Source organism: Protobothrops mucrosquamatus, unplaced genomic scaffold (assembly GCF_001527695.2).
Source record: "Protobothrops mucrosquamatus isolate PMUCROS unplaced genomic scaffold, P.Mucros_1.0 scaffold1157, whole genome shotgun sequence".
In the NCBI taxonomy this organism is placed as follows: Eukaryota; Metazoa; Chordata; class Lepidosauria; order Squamata; family Viperidae; genus Protobothrops; species Protobothrops mucrosquamatus.
In genome coordinates, this window is record NW_015387372.1 from 9971 (window position 1) to 29401 (window position 19431).

The following is a 19431-nucleotide window of genomic DNA, read 5'->3' on the forward strand; positions in this document are numbered from 1 at the left end:
GGGGGTGGCAGGAAGCGCCGCTACCCCTTCCTGCCTGCGGGGAGAGTGCGGCGGCCGGGCCGGGCACCGAGGCGGCAGTGACGGCGAGCGAGAGGCGGCGGCCGAGAGCGGACTGACCCCGGGCCTGCCTTCGCGGCGGCAGCCCCGCCACCCCCCGCCCCCATGGCCCCCCGAGCCGAATAGGCGCCGCTCGAGCCGCGTCTCCGCTCAGAGGCGCCCCCGCCGCTCCAGCCGCCTCCCTTCAGCCCCCCCTCGCCCCTCGCCCTCCGAGCGCGCCGGGGCGCATGAGTGGCCGCTCGGGGGAGGCAAGCGGCCGTCGTCGCCCCCGCCGTGTCCGGGCTTGGACCGCGGGAGAAGATGTCTTTGCGCATCGCCCTGGCGGCGGGCAACGAACGCAATTCCGAGCCGGTGAGTCTTCCCGCGGCGGCGGCGGCCCCTCCTGTCCACCGGGGCCGGACGAAGGCCGGGCTGGGTCGGGCGGGCGCTGCGGGGAGCCCGGCGTTGGCGGCGGGGTTGGCTGCGCTTCCGCGCCGGCTCGGCTCCTCCGCTGCGGGGCGAGGGTGGGGGGTCGGCGCCGGGACCCGCGGAGCGGAACACGAGCAGCTCGGGGCGGAGATCCCCCCGCTGGGCCGCCCGCCGGCGCTCCGCGGCTTCCCAGGCAGGCCCGCGAGGGGGCCGGAGCCCTGGCGGAGGTATTAGCGGGCCGGGCGGTGGGCCTCGCCGGGGGCAGCGGAGGGGCTCCCGGTGAGCGGCCGAAGGCGAGGGGCAGCCCGCAGCTCCCGGCAGTGACTCGGCTGCTTTTGCCGCGCTGCGTGCGGCCTCGCCCGCTACAGCCCGGGGGGGAAGGCAGGAGGCGGCAGGCGAGCGGTCAAAGGGGGTCCTTTCCGAGGGGCTGGGAAGCGGGTCTCCGGCCGGGAGATCTCGATGGCCGCCCCAGCACCCTCGGCTGCCCGAAGGAGTGCCCCAAAGGCGGGCAGTGGTCTGCAGGCCGAGCCCCCCCCAATTCTCTGCATCCCCCCCCCCGGCTTTGGTCACCTCCACAGACACCCCAGGAGCTTCTTACTGTCCCGGAATACTCTCCCAGGGGAGGGGATGTCCTGGGTGCAGACCTGCTTGCTCTTATCTGGTGTCCCGGGGGGGGGGTGTGGGTCTCTGCCCAGCTGTTTCCACAGGAGAGAAACAAGAAGTATTCTCCCCCCTCCCCATCATGTAGTCTGAAGCATGTGTGTTTGTGCGGGCCCTTCTTCTGTGGGGCTTCCTCTCAGAAAAGCCTACACAACCTGCCATTTTCAGGACTTCCTGGGGGCCCTTATAAGTTGGCTCCTTCTTGATGTGTTTGTAACCAAACGGCCTGACCAGGTTTTGCCAAAAGACGTTAGAAGCAAGCCTCTGTGTCCTTGGCCAGGCAGAATGGCGGGTGTGGACTGAGTGTCGTGTGAATGCCCGTGCCTTGCGCTTTAGGTGCTGCCTGGGTCAGCCTAGCCAGGTCCCCCTCCCCCACGGAGGTTGAGCTACTTCTGCCTGTTTGGCTGCACCTGGATTTGCGCCCCTTGTCAAGGGCTGTCCAAGTGGGGGAGACTGTCAGCAAATGGTCTCTGGGGTTTTGAGGGAAGGTGGGTGCAGGCCCTGGTTTTGCCTCTGACAATTCCTGGATGCAAAAAGGCCCCGTGCCCTGGGCCCCAGAGATTCTCAGGGCCACCAAGCACAGACTTTCTCCGGAGAACTAACTGTGGGATCGTTGTGGTCGTCCGATAAGACTTCGGCACACCCTGAGGTCAACGTCACCCGCCCACATAAATACAGACACGCTGTTTCCTACAGTGGAGGAAAGTACAACTTTAGGGTCGAAGGACAGCGTAGAGGAAGGCGCACGAGCACCTGACACGAGTGGGCGAACCCTCCCCCGACAAAGGTCGGTCAGTGCCCCTTCCCTCCCCTTGTGCTGGTGCTTGCTCGCTTGCCCCCCCCCCCAGGCCCACGGCTGCTGTCTGCCAGGCCTTCCTTGGCTCAGGCCCCACCCTCTCTGCCGCCGCCACTGCTGTCAGCCACATCGCCAATCGCCAAGGCTTCCTGAAGAGTGCCGCACCGCTGTGTTGCCATGGCAGCGAGGTCCTCACCATGGCAGCCAGCTAGGCATCGCCCCTAGCACCTGCGTCCATGGCCAGTAGCTGTCAAATGACCAGGGTGCCTCTGAGCATGTGCTGAGAACTCCTTTGGCCTGCAAGTGAGCAATGCAGCCTGCCCCTACCTGCCTGGGCCTGGGAGTTCCCGGGTGTGGCTCCCAAGCAGCTTCAGCCCAGCAGCTCACTCAGATCAAGGAGTGCAGAAAGTGCGAACGACTGAGTGAGACAGGAGGGGCCATCTTGCTCGAGAGCTCTTTGCCAAACCAGTTCAGGGGGGGCCTCCAAACAGGGCCAGGCAACTGCAGCTCCTGGTAGCCCAAGCCAGTGAACCCAGTGAAGAACAGCTGGAAGGCCGCAGGCCCTGCCTGTTCAAAGCCACGGAGTCCCTCTCCTTGAGGGGAGGAGGGAGAGGAGCTGGCCCTTCCGATGCCCGTCCTGCAGCCAGAGGAGCCGAGGGAGGGCCCAGCACTCCCTGCCACGAATGCCCCTTCCCCCGAGCTTCCAACGGGCACCCGGAGCTCTGTACGAAGCTGCTGCCCCTGGCCCCACGTTACACCCTTGAGGAGAACGGCGGCTCCAGAGCCCTGAGACTTCGGCCATGCCAGGTTGGCAGAGACTGACGGGCACCATCTCCTGCTTTGCAACCTTGAGATTCCTAGCTCCCTGCCTTCCCCCTGGCCTTGGCCAACGGCTTCTCCTTGTGCGGCTGGGCCTTGAGGAGGCTGGGCTGGAGAACATCCCCCCCCCAAGAGTTGGGCCCAAGTCATCCCGGGCTGCTCTGTGCCTTCTGGAGGACCTGGTGGTTGTAAACAGCCCTGACTCAAGGGGGATGCTACACCCTTGCCGTGTGGGCCTGGAGAGAGGGCGTGGATCCACCCCTGTGCAGGCCTTCCCTGCCGGGCGGCTGCCTGGGTGTGCCCCAGCCTCTCACTCCGAGTGGGACGCTCACCCAGTTGGGGAGCTCCTCCGCCATTCCGGTTTCCCCTGAAAGAGCAGCAGCTGCTGGCTCTGTGGCTCTCGGAGATGAGGTGTCAGGGCAGGGCTGCTTCCTGGATCACCTGGGCTCTCCTCCTCCTCCTCTGTTGTTGTTGTTGTGATGATCTTCCTGGATTAAAAGTTAGTAACGTTTGGGGCTTCCGGGGAGTGAACGACTTGCCAGTTTGGCAGAAGCCGCTGCTGAGCGAAGGTGCTGCCCTGAGTCCCACCTGGGTCCGGGCGCTTCAGAGAGCCTCCCAGGGTCCCGGGACCTGCGCTGCCTCCCTGCCCGTGAGTAAAGCCGGAGGGCAGCCTGAGGCTTGCAGATCTGCTCTCCGGCTTGGCTTTTGAGCGATGTGGAGCCCCTGAGAGCCACAGAGGTCTGGCTGGAAATGAGGAGGTCCAGATTTGCACGCAGAGTCCGGCTTGGATCTGGGGGGAGAGGCCAGGTGCGCTCTGGGGCTCAGTCCGGGGCTGGTGTGGGTGCTGTGGGGGGGGGGCCTTCTTGGCCAGACCAGGGAGGATGTTGGCCCTGCCCGCAGGGTCCTGCCAGGGTTGGTGCCTTGAGAAAGGAGAGGGGTGGGAAGCTGGGAAGGAAGGCTGGTCTGCTAACAACTTTCCCCTGGACCCCATCAGAGAGGAAGCCGTGGGGCAAAGGACCCAGAGAGGAGCCTCTGTTAAGGAGAGCGGTAGGGAAAAACAAACCACATTTTCAGCAGTTTAAAGGTAGTAACCTAAATTGGAATGTTAGCAAGCAAAAGCTGTATAAAAAGACAGGGAATGAATAGTCCCAGTTTATTTGTTATGGATTTGTTAGATTACTATCCTGGCTTTGGTCCAAGAGCTCCAGATTTTTTACAACAACCCTGTGAGGTAGGCTGGAAAAGCAGGTGAGGGAATCGCCCAGAGGATTTCCATGCCTGAGGGGGGTCGTGGGACCGAGTGGCACTCCACCTCCCTGGCCCAAGGCCCCACTGGCATCGGTCTCACCTTCAGCCTCCTGGGTGCCTTCCTTTCCCCCACCTGTACTGGGGGGCGATACAAGACTCTGGCGAAGGCTTTCTCTTCGGATTGACTGGGGGCCAAAACCTTTTGGGGCTGGGGGGTGCCAGGGCAGGTGCGACCCCTGGGCTGAAGGCCTTGTTCCAAGCGACCCCCTTCTGGCCTGCTTGGTGACTGAAAGACGGATCTGGCACTGAAATTCCTTGAGTCATGGTTGGTTTTACTGCAGCCTAGAACCGGCTGTGTACCCAGCACCCTTTTTTTCATGATGTGCCCAGGATTTGCACTCGCCTCGGGCACGGGAAAGGGGGTGTCCAAAGGACGGCAGTGTTTTGCACGCCTCAGGCATTCCAAAAGGTCCCCCCCTGGAGTGAGAGGATCTACACACCAGGCACACACCAGGGGCACCGCCACCCTGCCGTTTCTTTGAAGCGTGCAGCGCTGTTTTCCAGTGCATTATTGATGAGTGCTGAAGAGGGGGGGCGCCGAAGCCCTTCCCTCCTCCCCTTGCCCTGCGCACTCACGAGAGGACAGGCAGCGTTCCTGGGCATCCCACAATGCACCGAGGCATTCCTGCACCGAGGAAACAAACGCAGGGAGCTTTCCAGCAGGCCTGTGTCCAGCTCCCCCCCCCCCGCCCAGCTGCCCAGGGAAGGAGAGTCCTCTGAAAGCAGGCCTCCTTGTTCCCCAACGCCCCTGCTGAGGAGGCCAGCCAAAGTTTCTGACTTTTGCACCCCCCCCCCACCTCCTTGGCTCCATTCCTTGCCTGGTCAGCTGCATGGGGGGGGCGATCTCTGTTCTCTCCCCCCCAAGAATCCCCCTTTAGACATGGGGCCAGAAAGAGGTGAGCAGCAGCAACCTCTCTCTCGAATCAGGTGGAAGGAAGGAAGGAAGGAAGGAAGGAAGGAAGGAAGGAAGGAGGGAGGGAGGGAGGGAGGGAGGGAGGGAGGAAAAGGAAGGAAGGAAGGAAGGAAGGAAGGAAGGAAGGAAGGAAGGAAGGAAGGAAGGAAAAGAGAGCACAAAGGGACCTTGAAGGTTTTCTAATCCAACCCCCTGCTCAAGCAGGAGACCTCATACCACTGGGGTGTTCAGCCTTGGAACTTTAAGCCTTGTGGACTTCAACTCCCAGAATTCCCCAGGGAGTCCACAAGTCTTAAAGTTCCCAAGGTTGAAACCCCTTATCCTACACCATTCCAAACAAAAGACTATCCAATCTCTTCTTGAAAACCTCCAGTGATGGAACACCCACAACTTCTGGTGGCAAGCTGTTCCACTGGTTAATTGTTCTCATTATTCCATATCCTGTGCTTCTGGAGGGGCCCGTTTTCTTCTCCTTGCCCCATTCGGGTTTCGGAAGGGGAGCGTGCCCAGGTCCTCCCCTCGGTCGGCCTTCATGGGCCGAGTTTCACATCACTGCATCCGCATGGTCACGTGATCAACATTTGGATGCTTGGCAACTGGTTCGTATTTCTGGCGGTCGTGGTGTCCCGGGGTCATGCAATCCCCTTTTGCGACCTTCTGACGAGCAAAGTCCATGGGGAAGCCAGATTCATTTAACAGCCAGGTTACTCACTCATCAGCTGCAATGATTCACTTAGCAACCGTGGCAGGAAAGGTCGTGAAATGGGGCAAATTCACCTAACAAACATTTCACTTAGCAACAGACATGTTGGGCTCAGCTGTGGTCGTAAGTTGAGGACTGCCTGTATTCCCAGGGAGCGGGCGGTCAGCGGTCAGAGGGCTCTGGGAAGAGCTGACAGACGGGTCTGTGTGTGTGTGTGCTACATGCGTGTCCTTGCTGCGTTCTTATGGCTGAGTTCAGAGCCTTGTTGGTTATGAACGGGAGCCCCTGGGCCAAAGGGAATGTTTCCTGGCTGGGGATTGTGGGACTTGTAATCCTAACTCTGCAGGGCAGCTGGCTGGAGGGGTGTGGGTGAGGAAAAGGGCCGCTTTGTGGCTGCCTGCCAAGAGGATGGGGAGGGGGGGGAAGAAATGCTCCTCCTCGCAGGCCCGGCTCTTCAGCAGATAAGATTTACTTTCAGGTGGGAATCTCGGACCTTACCCTCCCCCCAACAAGTAGCCGTGTTATGGCCGCTTCCCCCGCCCAGCCCAGGGCCAGAAGCCACAAAAGGAGGTTTGTTCTAACTGGAAACAAGTAACAAGGTCATCGTCACACCCGGCTCCTTCCGGGTGTCTCTGCCCGGCATTCTTCACTGCTGCAGGGAGGGCAGCCTGGGGGGGGGGGTTCTCCTCCAAGCATTTCCACCAAGGGAAACGAGGCCCTTAAGAGGTCATCTGGTGGGGCAGGTTGAGTCATGGGCAGGCTGTTGCGAATCCTGCAGAAAGGAAAGGAGACCAAGAGCTCTTTTGATCAGGTTCCCCCCCAAACTCTCCCCCAGAATCCTGCAGCGCCACCCTCGTCTTAGTGGTCTGTAAAACCCAACTGGGAGGGTACACACACAACCCCCCCACACACCCACTCTGTGCCATGGAGAAGGCCCTTTCAACCTTTGGCCTTTCTGTTCTCAGCCATGGGAAATGCCCCCCGTCCCCAGGATGTCTGCCAGCCAGAATTCTGGCACTGGGCATGGTGTGGCCACGGGCACAATCTGGCACTGCTGGAAAGCTGCAACCGAGCTCTTTCAGCTGGAGAGGCTGTGGCATTGTCTGGGCTCCGTCCCTGCTAAATGCTGTGCCCTAACTCATCTGGCCATGGTGAGCAGGGAGGTGGAAGGCAACGTCCATCTTCGAAACGCTCCAAAGGTGAAGGCGAAGGTGAAGGGGCTGCCTGGCCCTGCCCATTCCGGCCCCGTGCGGTTGGGCCCCCGGTGCCCACCCTTGGCCGACAGATGCAGAAAGCTGTGCCCAGAACAGGGAGGGCAATCGGCGCCCAGAAGGCACTGGCTGATTGCACGGCACGGGGCACTGCGTAGCAAAGGCTTTGGGTGTTGTCGGAGTCGGAGGCTGGGTTCACACTACCCCCAAACTGGATCAGTTGAAGAATCAACTGTGGTTAGTCTTCCCCTTGGATAGTTTTCTTAGAGGGTTGTGTGAATCTACTCCATTTTAGAAACATAGGGTCCTAGGGTTGGGACCTCGGAGGTTTTCTAGTCCAGCCCCCTGTTCAAGACAGGAGCTTTATACCATCCAGGTCAAAAGGTGGTCCATTTTTGAAAACCTCAGGTGATGCAGCACCCACACCACCAAGAGGCAAGCTATTCTATTGATTAATTGGTTAATTAATAAATGAATTTGGTTAGTTCATGGTTCAGTATGTTGTACGAACCCAGGAAGTGGGTTAGTTCAGTGGGTTGTGTGAACGACCCCCCTGTTCAGGAGATGGCCCAAATCCCCTGGAGCCCCAGCTGCTTCTCTGTCTCTTCCCAGCATAACTTCCTTGCTCGCTTTTCATTCTGGCTGCATTCACACATTAAGGCAGCTGGTACCGGACTGGAGACTCAGCACAGTTCCTTCACCCGCAAGCCAAAGCCAGGAGGGCAAGACCCGCGGGCTGAGTGTGCGCACTGCCTTGAGCGATTTGGTCTTGCATGATTCGAGAATGACCGCTTAGGCACCAAAACCCGGGTTAGAAAACATGGCTTGAGGCAACGTGGTAGCCGGGTCTCTTTGGGCCACCCGACTCTGCAGTCACAGAGGATCTAGGGAGCCACTCCTGGGACCAAGAGGGATCTCCTGGGGAGGAAGGTGCCCAGGGAAGTTCTCTGAGCTAGTGGTCACAAGCATCGAAGGATAGTTGGGGGGGTGAGTTCTGGGTGGTAAGCGTCAGGCACAGGTTGGCGAAGGCTTACCCGGAGAAATGGGGCTGCCAGCAGGCAGGGCTCCTGCCCCCCATTATGTGAGCACCCCAGTAACCCTTCCTTTGCCCCCTAGCACCAGCGCTGCCCGGTGGTGACTCTCGAGCCGGCCCCCCTGCCGGTGACGCCACCACTGTCCCCCCAGCCCTCCACCCTGGCCAGCAGCCGGTCCGAAAAGGGCTCGTCATGGTCCAGCCGCTCGCTGGGTGCCCGGTGCCGCAACTCCATCGCCTCCTGCCCCGACGAGCAGCCCCACATCGGCAACTACCGGCTGCTCAAGACCATCGGCAAGGGCAACTTCGCTAAGGTCAAGCTGGCCCGGCACATCCTGACCGGCAGGGAGGTGAGTCAGGCAGAGGCTGGGTGACCTTTGGGGCATGGAGGACCTGGGGGGGGGGTGTCACAGATTGCTGGGGAAGTGGGAGAGTTCCCCCCCCCATTACAGCTGAAACTGGCCAGGGGAGACGCAGAGCTGGCAAGCAAAGGGGAAGGTCGCTGGGTGAACTAGGGAAGGGCTCCCCACAGACCCAGAGAAGCGCCCAACCCCAGAGACAGCCAGCCCGGTGTGTGGTGCTGTGGGTTTCCCTCTTGAATTGGCTGAGGTGGGGGCATAGGAGGCCCGTGACCCCCTCCCCACTCCATGGAGCCACTGAGGCCTCAGCCCAGTCCTTGTGAGGCCCCACCCTGGGAGCCCCACTGATTTTCTGCATTGTGTTTTCCCCAGGTGGCTATCAAAATCATTGACAAGACGCAGCTCAATCCAACAAGTCTCCAGAAGGTGAGCAAATGTTGGGGGGATGAAGGGGGGGCTTCCGAGCCCAGCTGCCCACTGTATCCCCTTCCAGGGGACCTGGGGGGGCACGGAGGGAGGGGTGCCATGGCCTCATCTGCCCAGAAAGGGCAGCCCCACAAGGAGATGCAGCCCCCTCCCCTCTGCAGGCCTAACCAGCCCCTTCCCCGCCTGGCAGGCAGGGTGCCACCCTCGGAGGGAGGGACTTGAGCAATGCAGGTTGAGGTCTCCTCCCCCTTCCCTCTTGGCTCCCTGCCTTTCCTGCCAGCAGTGGGGGGGAGGGGAGACACTGCTCCCCATTGCCCCCCTCCCTAATCACGGCTCAGAGTCTAAGCTGGTCGCTGTGGAAACCCGGCTTCTGCCAGCATCCCAGGGGGAGGGGGAGGGGCGGGCCTGCTAATTAGTGGCTGGATTCTCCAGGACAAATGAGCTTCAGGGAAGAGGGGCAGACTCCGTCGCCATTGGTTCAGCCGCTGACCCTTTGGGTGCCCCAGCTTTCCTTTGTGTTGAGGGGCCAGACTCCCCATCAGTGGCCAAGGATGGTCAGTGAGAGCCCTGAAGGGAATGTGGGGTCTATGTTGTGACTGACAGGGTGGGGGTGGGGCGGAAAGTGCCCTTCAGATGCACAGAAACACCCCCACCCACCCACCCACCCCCCGGAATTTTCCAAAAGTGTCTTCACTGGGAGTGAATGAAATTGAGAGAAGGGCAAGCAGACAGCCAGACATGCTCTGCAGCATTGTTATTCATTATAATTTAATTATGCAAAAACTGCTTTGGGAGATCCTCTTGAAAGGGGTTATTATTAATCATGGTTAATCAATTAAAGGCCATTCAACCCCCAGCACAGCCTGGCAAGACAACCACAGTCAATTCAAACCTGACAACCCGGTAATCCATTATCTGCAGATCAAACCTAGGGGCCCTTCCCAGAGCCGGGTGCTGTAGACACTCAGAGCAAAGAGCTCTGGCAAGTGAGCCAAACTGCAAAGAGAGAGAGAGAGAGACATAAATGTAAGCACAGAGGAAAGGCTGCCTGGGACCGGTGAAGCCTGACCCTGCACTTTTGACGGCTCATGGCAAGTCCCCAGAACTTTTTTTTAATGTGTTATTATCATTTTATTGCTAATGCACATGAAAAAGAAAAGAAAGAAAAAGATCTAAAGAGAAGCCTCTAAAACGCATCGCAATGCCTGCATCCAGTACAATGGCTTTAGAAAATATCTCTCTTCTTAAACAACAAATTAAATCTTGGCTACCTGGAGTGATATCGATCCGTCCTTCCTCTGCAGCTATAAAGGGACCTTTCAAAGGCTGAAATGAACATTTCGGGAGTCCAAGATTTTACTCAGGGCTCTCCCAGCCCTACATTATTAGCCCTTTTCTGCGTTCCAGGCCTGATGACCCTCCCCGGAGTTGGTCAAATTCAAAACTTTTGGTACCTGACCAGACCCCGCCTTCCTCCTTCCAGCCCCAGGTCTCCTTCCAGGGCCGTATCGCATAGACAGGCCAGGCCAGGCCAGGACTTACAACCATCCACTTAGTGACTGTTGGAAATTACAGCAATAGCAGCTACAGCAAAAAGTGAAAATAATACAATAAAGGTTCACGCGCAGGGGAGGATAAATGAAGGAAAAGGCCCATTTCCCTTTTGCCAGCAAAACTGGACGAGCCTTCCCTTTTTACAGAAACATCCATGTTTGGGGGAATTTAAAACCGGTCTGCATTTCAGAGGGAGGGGATTGTTGGAGAGAAAAATGTTATGCTGCAGTTTTTGGGGAGGGGTCAGCTAACTCCTGTTTGGGACGTTTTTGCAGCTCTTCAGAGAAGTCAGGATCATGAAAGGACTAAATCACCCCAATATTGGTAAGAAACAGAAGTCTAGGACACCCCGTGGACGTGTCACCCCCCTCCCCAAGGAAGTCGTGCTCTTCAGCAGCTGAGGGGGGCAGGGGAGGGAGGGGGCAAAATGGGGGTTCATCTTTCAATTCAGCAGGCAGCTTGTGGGAGAGAGGAAGGGGGGCTCAGAGGGCATCAGGTTGCAAAAGCTTGCTAGATGTGGGGGTCAGAAAAAGGACCCCCCCAAGAAATGAGCAGAATCTCGGACGGAGGCAAAGTTTTGGGGAGCAGGGAGTGGGATGCCCCCCGCAAAGCTTCGCACTCCCCCAGGAAGGAACGCTGCAGAATCGCCTGGTGGGGTCTCGGTGCCCGTTTGTCCTCTTGCCGCACAGAATTTTAACTCCCCCCCCCAGTTTCGCCCAGTGCGGCATCCCTCACTAGCGCTTGCCCCAACGGGGGACCTTGGAGGTGGCAACAGCATTTAAGCATCCAAATAACACAAAATATTCCACCCTTAAAAAGAGACCTGCGAGGTTCGTGGGGGTGACCGGGGGGGAGGGGGGCAGCCGCAGCGTCGGTGAAGAAGCCCCCCCCCCCCGGTAGAGGCCGGGGAGGCTGACTTTGCTTCTGGCTCTTTGCGCAGTGAAACTCTTTGAGGTGATCGAGACGGAGAAGACGCTCTACCTGGTCATGGAGTATGCCAGTGCCGGTAAGCCTCGCCTGCCCTTCCCTGGCACCAATGGCCCCGGGTCCAAATGTCCATGGCACCCACCATCGCTTTTTTCTGGCCCTGGCATCCAGGCTGGCCTAACTCGCCCGTCTTCCCTCTCTTCGTGCAGGAGAAGTTTTCGATTACCTGGTGTCCCACGGCCGCATGAAGGAGAAAGAAGCCCGGGCCAAGTTCAGACAGGTTGGGCCTCGTGGTGCTACCGAGAATGCCCGCTCCTTGGGCTTTGGACAGGGGTGGGCAAGCAAGAGGAGGGCATTTCTGGCTGCCTGGCAGAGTCCGCTTGGGTCCCTTCACCGTGCTGGGCAAATGGGCCCCTCTGGCATGGGGGGGCGGTTTAAGAGAGACTCCCTCCTCCACTGGACACTCGCCTGGCCGAGGAGTCCAGTCTCCAGGGCAGAAGCACCAGCTCAGCTGCGTTGCCTGGAAGGGGGCTGTGGAGGTGCTGGAGGGGGGAATGAGGGGGGAGGCTTGCACCCTAGCCAGGACCCCTCCTTCTCACCCCTAGATCGTCTCAGCTGTGCACTACTGTCACCAGAAGAATATCGTACACAGAGACCTGAAGGTGGGGAGTTTCAGCACTGATGCCATCTCTCCCTCCCCCCGCCCAATTCCTGTCCTGAGGGGGGGGGCAATGGTTCAGCCATCCTGGGGCAGCCCCCAAAGCTTACACTGAGGGGCTGGATTTTGTGAGGTGGCCCTGGAGAAACCTTCCCCCTGAGCCTCAGTGCTTCCACCTGTAAAATGGGAAGACTTGTTGCCTGCTCTCAGAGTTGGTGGGAGTTGATTCACTGGAAGAGCTAGAAGAACCACGGAAGCTGCAAGTTGGGCAGCTTCTCCGTCCAGCATTTTGCTGGCCATTAGACTTCGGATGCAGTCAAACTTTTCCCCCCCCCTTCCTCTCCCTCAGGCGGAAAACCTGCTGCTGGATGCGGATGCCAACATTAAAATAGCTGACTTTGGCTTCAGCAACGAATTCACGCTCGGCTCCAAGCTGGACACCTTCTGCGGGAGCCCCCCCTACGCCGCCCCGGAGCTCTTCCAGGGCAAGAAGTACGACGGGCCGGAGGTGGACATCTGGAGCCTGGGGGTCATTCTGTACACCCTGGTCAGCGGCTCCCTTCCTTTCGATGGGCAGAACCTCAAGGTGAGGCCGTGGGGCAGAAGCTTTGGGGTGCAGAAAGCAGGGCAGGTCGGGGCGCCCCAGTTGCAAGGAGGGGAGCCCGAGGTCAGCCTCCGCTGCGGTCCTCTTTGCAAAGGGGGGGCTGGCTGGGATGCTCGGGGGGGCCTGTGCCAGATGGGCTCTTGGCTCTGGATCCACTCGGGATGGCCGGACCTCTGCCTCGGGGAAAGGAAAAGGGCAGCTGGGCATTCAGCACCTCCACCTGGGCTTACGGCCTTCCCTTTCTGTGCTTGGGGCCCTTTGCTGGTTTTTATTTATTTATTTTATTAATTGATATGACGGATCTCCCGTCTCGCTGTGCAAAGCGTCTTTTCTTCTCACTCTGCTCGGTTGCCCGATGCCTGAAGTTGCAAAGGCTGCTTCCCACCCAGGGAACGAGTGGGTGGCATATCCCTGGCACGTAGTCACTGGCCTCGGCACGAGCCCCTTGGCACCCTTGGCCAGGCAGCGCTGCCCCCCCCAGCAGACTGGCTGCCCGGAGGGACTGGGGGAGAGCCAGGCTGCGCTCTGACCGACAGGCCTCTGCCCCCCCCACCAGGAGCTGCGGGAGCGTGTGCTGCGTGGCAAGTACCGTGTCCCCTTCTACATGTCCACGGACTGCGAAAACATCCTGAGGCGTTTCCTGGTGCTGAATCCTGCCAAGCGCTGCACCCTGGAGGTGAGGGGGCCCGGCGTGGCCCAGCTCCTCTGCAAGCGCCACGTGGCACTTTGCCAGGCCTGGGCGGCTCCAGATGCTCCTTCCTCCCTCATGGTCCCTCTGGGGCTGGAGGAGCACAGCTGGCACTGCCCGTCCCCCATGCCAGTTTCCCGGACACCCACCAGAAGCCGGGCCTTTAATTAGCAACCGTCTCCACAGGATCTGGCCCTCCCCACTGCTGAGCCTTCCTCCCCTGACTCCCCCCCCACCAATGACTGTAATTAGCCTAATTGACTCAGGGATAATTGCATGGTGTGTCAGGGAGGCACTGAGCAGCCCACACCCTCCCCGCCTGGCACAGCTCAGTGCGTGTTAGGGCAGGGGTGGGGGTTGAGCCTCTGCAGGCGCCCTGTAGATTATTGGGGGGCTGTTTGTGCCTCCCCTGAAATGGAGACCCATGTTGGAAAGAGATGGGGGGGGAGTCCCTTGGCCCAGGGTGAAGAATTTAAGGTGCCTCTGAGCATGTGCTGAGGACTGCATGGACTGGCCTTTGCTCACCCGGGTGTCCAGATACCTCAGGTGGGGCTTATGAGGGTGCCAGGTGGGCACCGAGGGGGCTGCATTGGCAGGATTGGCAGGTCGATCCCCCATTAACACTTCTTCCCCCCCCCTCCAGCAAATAATGAAGGACAAGTGGATCAATATTGGCTACGAGGGGGAGGAGCTGAAGCCCTACCGAGAACCCGAGGAGGATTTTGCGGATGCCAAGCGCATAGGTAGGGCGCCCCCCCCCCCGTGCTTGGGGTTGAGTGGCCCTGGACCCTCCCCCTCGCGACTGCGGCTGATCCTGCTGCCTGAGTCTCCCCACCTGGACAGGTGCCCCGGACTGAGGGGCCTGCTACCAAGGCCCAGCTGCTCTCCTGGGCACCGAGGCAGCCGGCCAGCATCGCCCATCCCTGTTGGCTGTGGGGTCTTCTAGCCCCTCCTGGCCTCGGGCTGGGTTAACCCGCTGCCTCCGCTCCTCCCTATCCAGAGGTCATGGTGGGCATGGGCTACACCCGGGAAGAGATCAAGGAAGCCTTGGCCAACCAAAAGTACAACGAGGTCACAGCCACCTACCTGCTGCTGGGCAGGAAGAACGAGGTACGGATGCTGCCAAAGCCCCCCTTCCCCCCCCCCCGGCTGCCTCTTAGAGCAGGAGGGGCCTCCCTGATGCAAAGCCGCAGTGGGGCGGCACACGTGCTTCAGATGTGCTCAGTTGGCCAGGACTCGCCTTCGGCTACAGGGGGCAGGATTTGGATCCACCCAAGGACCGAGGGGCTGTGGGACCCACCCTGGGTGTGGGGGGAGGGTCCCTGGCTTCTGAGAAGCCGGACTCCAGCTGCCTAAGGAAGGAACCATCTCCACCCCCCCCCCACCCCCGAGAGAGATGCAGCTGCCCCCTGAGCTGCAGGCCTGCATGTGCCTGGGGGAGCGTGTGCTGCCATCGCTTTGAGGGGCCTGACCTTCTGCTCTGTCCAGCAGGTGGAAGGGGGGGAGTCCCGCACAGGCAGCAGCCTCTCGCTGGCCCGAGCGCGGCCGCCCAGCGAGGTCTCCAACGGCACCAGCAAGTCCTCCTCGCACGCCAAGGGCCAGCGGGCCTCCTCCACATACCACCGGCAGCGACGGCACAGCGATTTCTGTAAGTGGCCGGTGCCTCTGCCGACTCTGGGGCACCGAGGACCCCTCTTGGGGTCGGAGGGCCTCAGGCAGTTCCTAAGACTGTTCATGGCATCCTGGCTTGCAGACCCCCAGCCCTTCTCTTAGCTTTGTCTGAACCAGGATGGCCCCCACATCATAACATGGGAACACGGCAGTTGTGTGAAGCTGAGGCTGGAGGGAGCTTGGGGTCCTCTTGCAGGCAGGGGGTTGGCTTGATAGCCTCGAGGAGTCCTCTGATCCCTCTAAACTCCAGCAGCTGTGGAGCTTCCAGAGGTTTGAGGGGCATCCAAGACGGCCAGCAGGTTGAGAAAGGGAACGTAACACAGGTAGTCCTCGACTTACAAGTGAGCCCCAAATTTCTGTTGCCAAACAAGACAGTTATTAAGTGAGTTTTGCTCCCTTTTATGACCTTGTTGTTAAGTGAATCACTGCAGTTGATAAGTTAATCACCTGGTTGTTAAATGAATTTGGCTTCTCCATTGTCTTTGCGTGTCAGGAGGTCTCCAAAGGGGACCACGTGACCCCGGGACCCTGCGACCGTCATAAATATGAGCCAGTGGCCAAGAATCCGAATTTTAATCAAGTGACCATAAATGGATGCTGCAATGGTCATAAGTGTGGAAAACGGTCATAAGTCACTTTTTCCACTGTGTTGTAACTTCAAATGATCACTAAACAAACCGTTGTAAGTTGAGAACTACCTGCTTGAAAAACACAGGTGTTTATTCTGTTTTCATCTGAGAGGAAATTGAAAAAGAAATTAAACCCACCATAGTTTCCGTCCTGAGCCCCTTGGTCCCCCTCCTCAGGGTCGCTGGCTCCAGGCTGGCCGTCCCCCCTGAGAGTGCCCCCTTTCCCTCCCCCCAGGCGGTCCCTCGCCCGTCCCCCTGCACCCCAAGCGCAGCCCGACCAGCGCCGGGGACGGGGAGCTGAAGGAGGAGCGGATGCCCTCGCGCAAGACCAGCGGCAGTGTGGTGAGCAGCGGCCGGGGGGGCCTCCCGCCCTCCAGCCCCATGGTCAGCAGCGCAAACAACCCCAACAAATCGGAGATCCCCGACCGGCGCAAGGACACCGCGGTCAACACGGTAAGGAGGGGGGGCTGGCGGTCTCAGCCTCCTCCCTCAGCACGGACCCTCTTTTGGGGGGGGCAGGGTCATTCCCCCAGGGCCTCGGGAGAAAGGCATTCCGTCCCTGCCAGGACCAAGGGGCTTTCCTTGGACGCCGGGGGTTGCAGGATGGGACTGGGGCACCGCCCGGGTCCTCCTGTGCCCGGCATTCATGGAGCCAGGCAAAAACTGGCTCCCAGCCGGGTCTCCCCAAACCCAGAACCTACTTTTCCGGTCACGCTTCTTGTGTCCAAGCCGAAGCAGATCCTGCCCAAAGAGGCACTTGGATTAGGTGACCCCTGGGGCCTCTTCCGTGTCTGGGTTTACAGAAGAACAGAGTTGGAAGGGACCCTTGAGATCTTTTAGTCCAACCCCCTGCTCTGGCAGGAAACCCTGCACCATTTCAGACAAGTGTCTGTCCAGACTCTTCTTAAAGACTTCCAGCGTTGGAGCACCCACAACCTTTGGAGGGAAGCCGTTTCACTGATTTAATTGTCAGGAAACCTGGAACTACGGAGGAATTTCCTGACAGAATAATTAATCAGCGGAACAGAAGTTGCCTCCAGAAGTTGTGGGTGCTCCATCACTGGAGGTTTTTAAGAAGAAATTGGATAGCCATTTATCCAGAATGGGGGTCTCCTATTTAGGCAGTGGGCTGGACTAGAAGACCTCCAAGGTCCCTTCAAACTCTGTTAATTCTGTTAATGTCTAAGTTGCCGAAGACCTGGATGCTGAGAATCTGATGCAGCTGACCCCATTCCATCCCCCTGATTTTGGGGGGCCCAGAGCCCCTCTGGCCTACCTGGCACCCAGGTTCTGAACCGGCCGTCTTCCTTCCTGTTTCAGAATAACATCCCATCCAGTATGATGACCCGGCGGAATACCTACGTCTGCACGGAGAGACCTGGGGGCGACCGCCCCTCCCTGCTCCAGAATGGGAAGGAGAACAGGTGGACTTGGGTGGGGCGGGGCGTGTGGGGTAGCCTTGTGGTGGCTCTGGGGCAGGGTGTCTCCACCGTGGCCATTTCCAGTTGAGTGGACTTCAACTCCCAGAATTCCCTGGGCAGCCATGTTGGCTGGGGAATTCTGGGAGTTGAAGTCCACCCACCTTCAAGTGACTGAGAAACGGTGCATCTGAAGATGTATTCTCATTTCCGGAGGGAAAAACAGAAACTGTTGCATCCCAACAGGACCAAGAAAGCCATGTCCATCTTGGTAGTGGCCCCCTCCCAGAAGCCCCCTTTCCTTCTCCCCAGAGAGGAATGCAAGGGGGGCACAGGATGCCTGCGAGCACCTGCCCCACGGCTCCTGAGTCGCCCTGGGCATCCCATCGCGGTAGCAGGGCCTTGGGTCATCTCGTGCCCAGAGTCCAGGCTCGGTCAGCATCTCAAGGAGGACGGACGGGTGCCACCTCTGGCCTGGAGGGGCTGCAGGAGGCCAGCTGTGGCTCAGGGCTCAAAGGCCAAAACTTTGGGATGTCTCAAATCTTTTGCCCCGAAGTTCTTCTGGGCCCCCCACCCGCCCTTGTTGGTGGCGAAGAATCTTGCCGCGCCCTGAGTGGCCCTCTGCTTCCTCCCCCCGCAGCTCAGGCGCCAGTCGGGTGCCCCCGGCCTCCCCCTCCAGCCACAGCATTGCCACCTCCTCCTCCTCCTCCGACCGCAGCCGGCTCTCTCGCGGCACCAACATCCGCAGCACCTTCCATGGGGGGCAAGTGCGCCTGGCCGCACCGTGGCCGCACGTCTTGCCCGGCGGGGGGAGCGGCTGGGAGAGGGTGCTTCGGGGGTGGGACGGAGTCTCGGCGTCGGCCCGGTGGAGGTTGGAGAAGTCGTTTGACTGGAGCTTCGAGTGGGCCTCCATTCGCCGGACCCGCCCCCACCCTCGACCCCCCCGACGTCGTAACCGAGGAGGGGGGGGGCAGTTAGTTTGTGGACTGCAGGCAGCCCCTCGGCCCCTTTCCTGGCCCCTCTGCAGATAACATACAGGCAGTCCTCGACTTATGACCGCAGCTGAGCCCACAATGGCCGTTGTTAAGGGAGACAGTTGTTAAGTGAGCTTTGCCCCGTTTTACAACTTTTCTTGCCACCGTTGTTAAGTGAATCACTGCAGTTGTTAAATTAGGAACACGGTTCTTAAGTGAATCTGCCTTTCCCATTGACTTTGCTCGTCAGAAGCTGGCGAAAGGGGATCCCCTGACCCCCAGGGGACCCTGCGACCGTCGTAAACACAAGTCAGTTGCTAAGTGACTGAGTTTGATCACATGACCACAGAGATGATGCAACAGTCAGTCATAAGTGTGGAAAAGAGCCATAAGCCACTTTTTTCTGCACTGTTGAACTGTCACTAAACAAACGGCTGTAAGTCAAGGACTCTGTACTTCCAAGGAGGAAGAGAAGGAAGGGGGGGAGGTTGGGGGACATTTAGCACCTCCGTTCCACTCCAGAGCGAGCCGGGCCTTCAAGACCCTCCCCCAGTACTGCCCCACTGGGCCAGGCCTCCCCCTGCGGGTCTCGGAGGCTGCCAGGCGCAGCTGCGCCCGGCCCGGCAGGGGTTTGGTGCCCGCCTGCCTTGAGGGTCTCCCGTCTGAAGGAAGCCGCCTCTGCCCCACGGAGGCCCCCCTGCGCAGCCCCTCCTCAGCCCCCCACCCCGGCCTTGGGGACCCCCTGTGAAGCCTTCCCCAGGTCCTTCCCAGCCTGCTTGGCCCTGGTCTCCCACCCAGGGAAAACCAAGGGGTCTCTTCCCCTCCCCCACCCCCAAGTCCTTGCATAGCTGCAGCCGCTGTGCTGGCGAAATAGGAAGGAAGCTGCCTGCTTTTAAAGGGTGGGCACTTATAAAGCTGGCAGAGGCCCTGGGAGTCGGGGGCGGGGGGGGGCTGGTAGATTTCCTAAATGGTGGGGGTGAGGGTGATGATCTCTGATGGAAAGCTTTGGACCCCCCCGGGAGGGCGAGCAAAGGAGCATGACTTCTGGGTGGGGCACGCATGGCTTCTCAAGCCCCCCCCGAGGAGCCCTGGGCGCAGCTGCTTCCTCCCCAGCGCTGCTTAGCTGAAGGCCCCCGGAGACCCTCCTGGGAGAGGAGAGGGAGGCTCTGGGCCACCCCCTGCCCAGTCCCAGCAGTCCAAGACAGGAAAGTTAGAACCGGAAGCCCCTTCCCCCAACCAGGGGGGCGTGGAAGTGAAGGATTCCATGGGCCCCACAAGTCCCTTGGCAGGGCTGTGGGGCAGAAAAGGAGATGGGCGGGGCCTTGCAGGATCTGGGGGTCTTTGTGGACTGAGGGAGGAGCCAGAGCCCCAAGGAGGGGGTGGGGGTGTCAAAGGCGGCAGAAGGAAGGGCGGGCAGCTGCCTGGCTCACGGAGGACACGTAGGTACAACTGGGCAGGGCAGGATTCGCACTCTGCTTTTGGGGGGCTCAGCCGGAGGAGCCTCTGGGGGGCCCCTCTGATGCAGTCCGAGGTGAAAGGGAGCCTGACCCCGAAAACCAGCCGGAAGGAGCTTCTCCCCTGCACATCCTGGGCTCTGCTTCCTTCCCCCCCCCCC

The 19431-nt window shown here is 59.8% G+C and overlaps 1 protein-coding gene across 1 annotated transcript in view; it reads left to right on the forward strand.

Annotated features, from left to right (window-relative positions):
- Window positions 1-357: 357 nt before the first annotated feature.
- Window positions 358-19431, forward strand: part of MARK4 (microtubule affinity regulating kinase 4) — a 20893-nt gene continuing 1819 nt past the window's right edge. Inside the window, exons 1-15 of the mRNA XM_015820652.1 lie at window positions 358-408; window positions 8061-8258; window positions 8640-8693; window positions 10523-10571; window positions 11188-11253; window positions 11384-11454; window positions 11780-11836; window positions 12182-12418; window positions 12993-13112; window positions 13768-13867; window positions 14125-14234; window positions 14616-14772; window positions 15660-15877; window positions 16745-16848; window positions 17483-17626. Of these exons, the coding sequence (XP_015676138.1) occupies window positions 358-408; window positions 8061-8258; window positions 8640-8693; window positions 10523-10571; window positions 11188-11253; window positions 11384-11454; window positions 11780-11836; window positions 12182-12418; window positions 12993-13112; window positions 13768-13867; window positions 14125-14234; window positions 14616-14772; window positions 15660-15877; window positions 16745-16848; window positions 17483-17626 (1736 nt within the window). The remainder of the gene's footprint in view (window positions 409-8060; window positions 8259-8639; window positions 8694-10522; window positions 10572-11187; window positions 11254-11383; window positions 11455-11779; window positions 11837-12181; window positions 12419-12992; window positions 13113-13767; window positions 13868-14124; window positions 14235-14615; window positions 14773-15659; window positions 15878-16744; window positions 16849-17482; window positions 17627-19431) is intronic.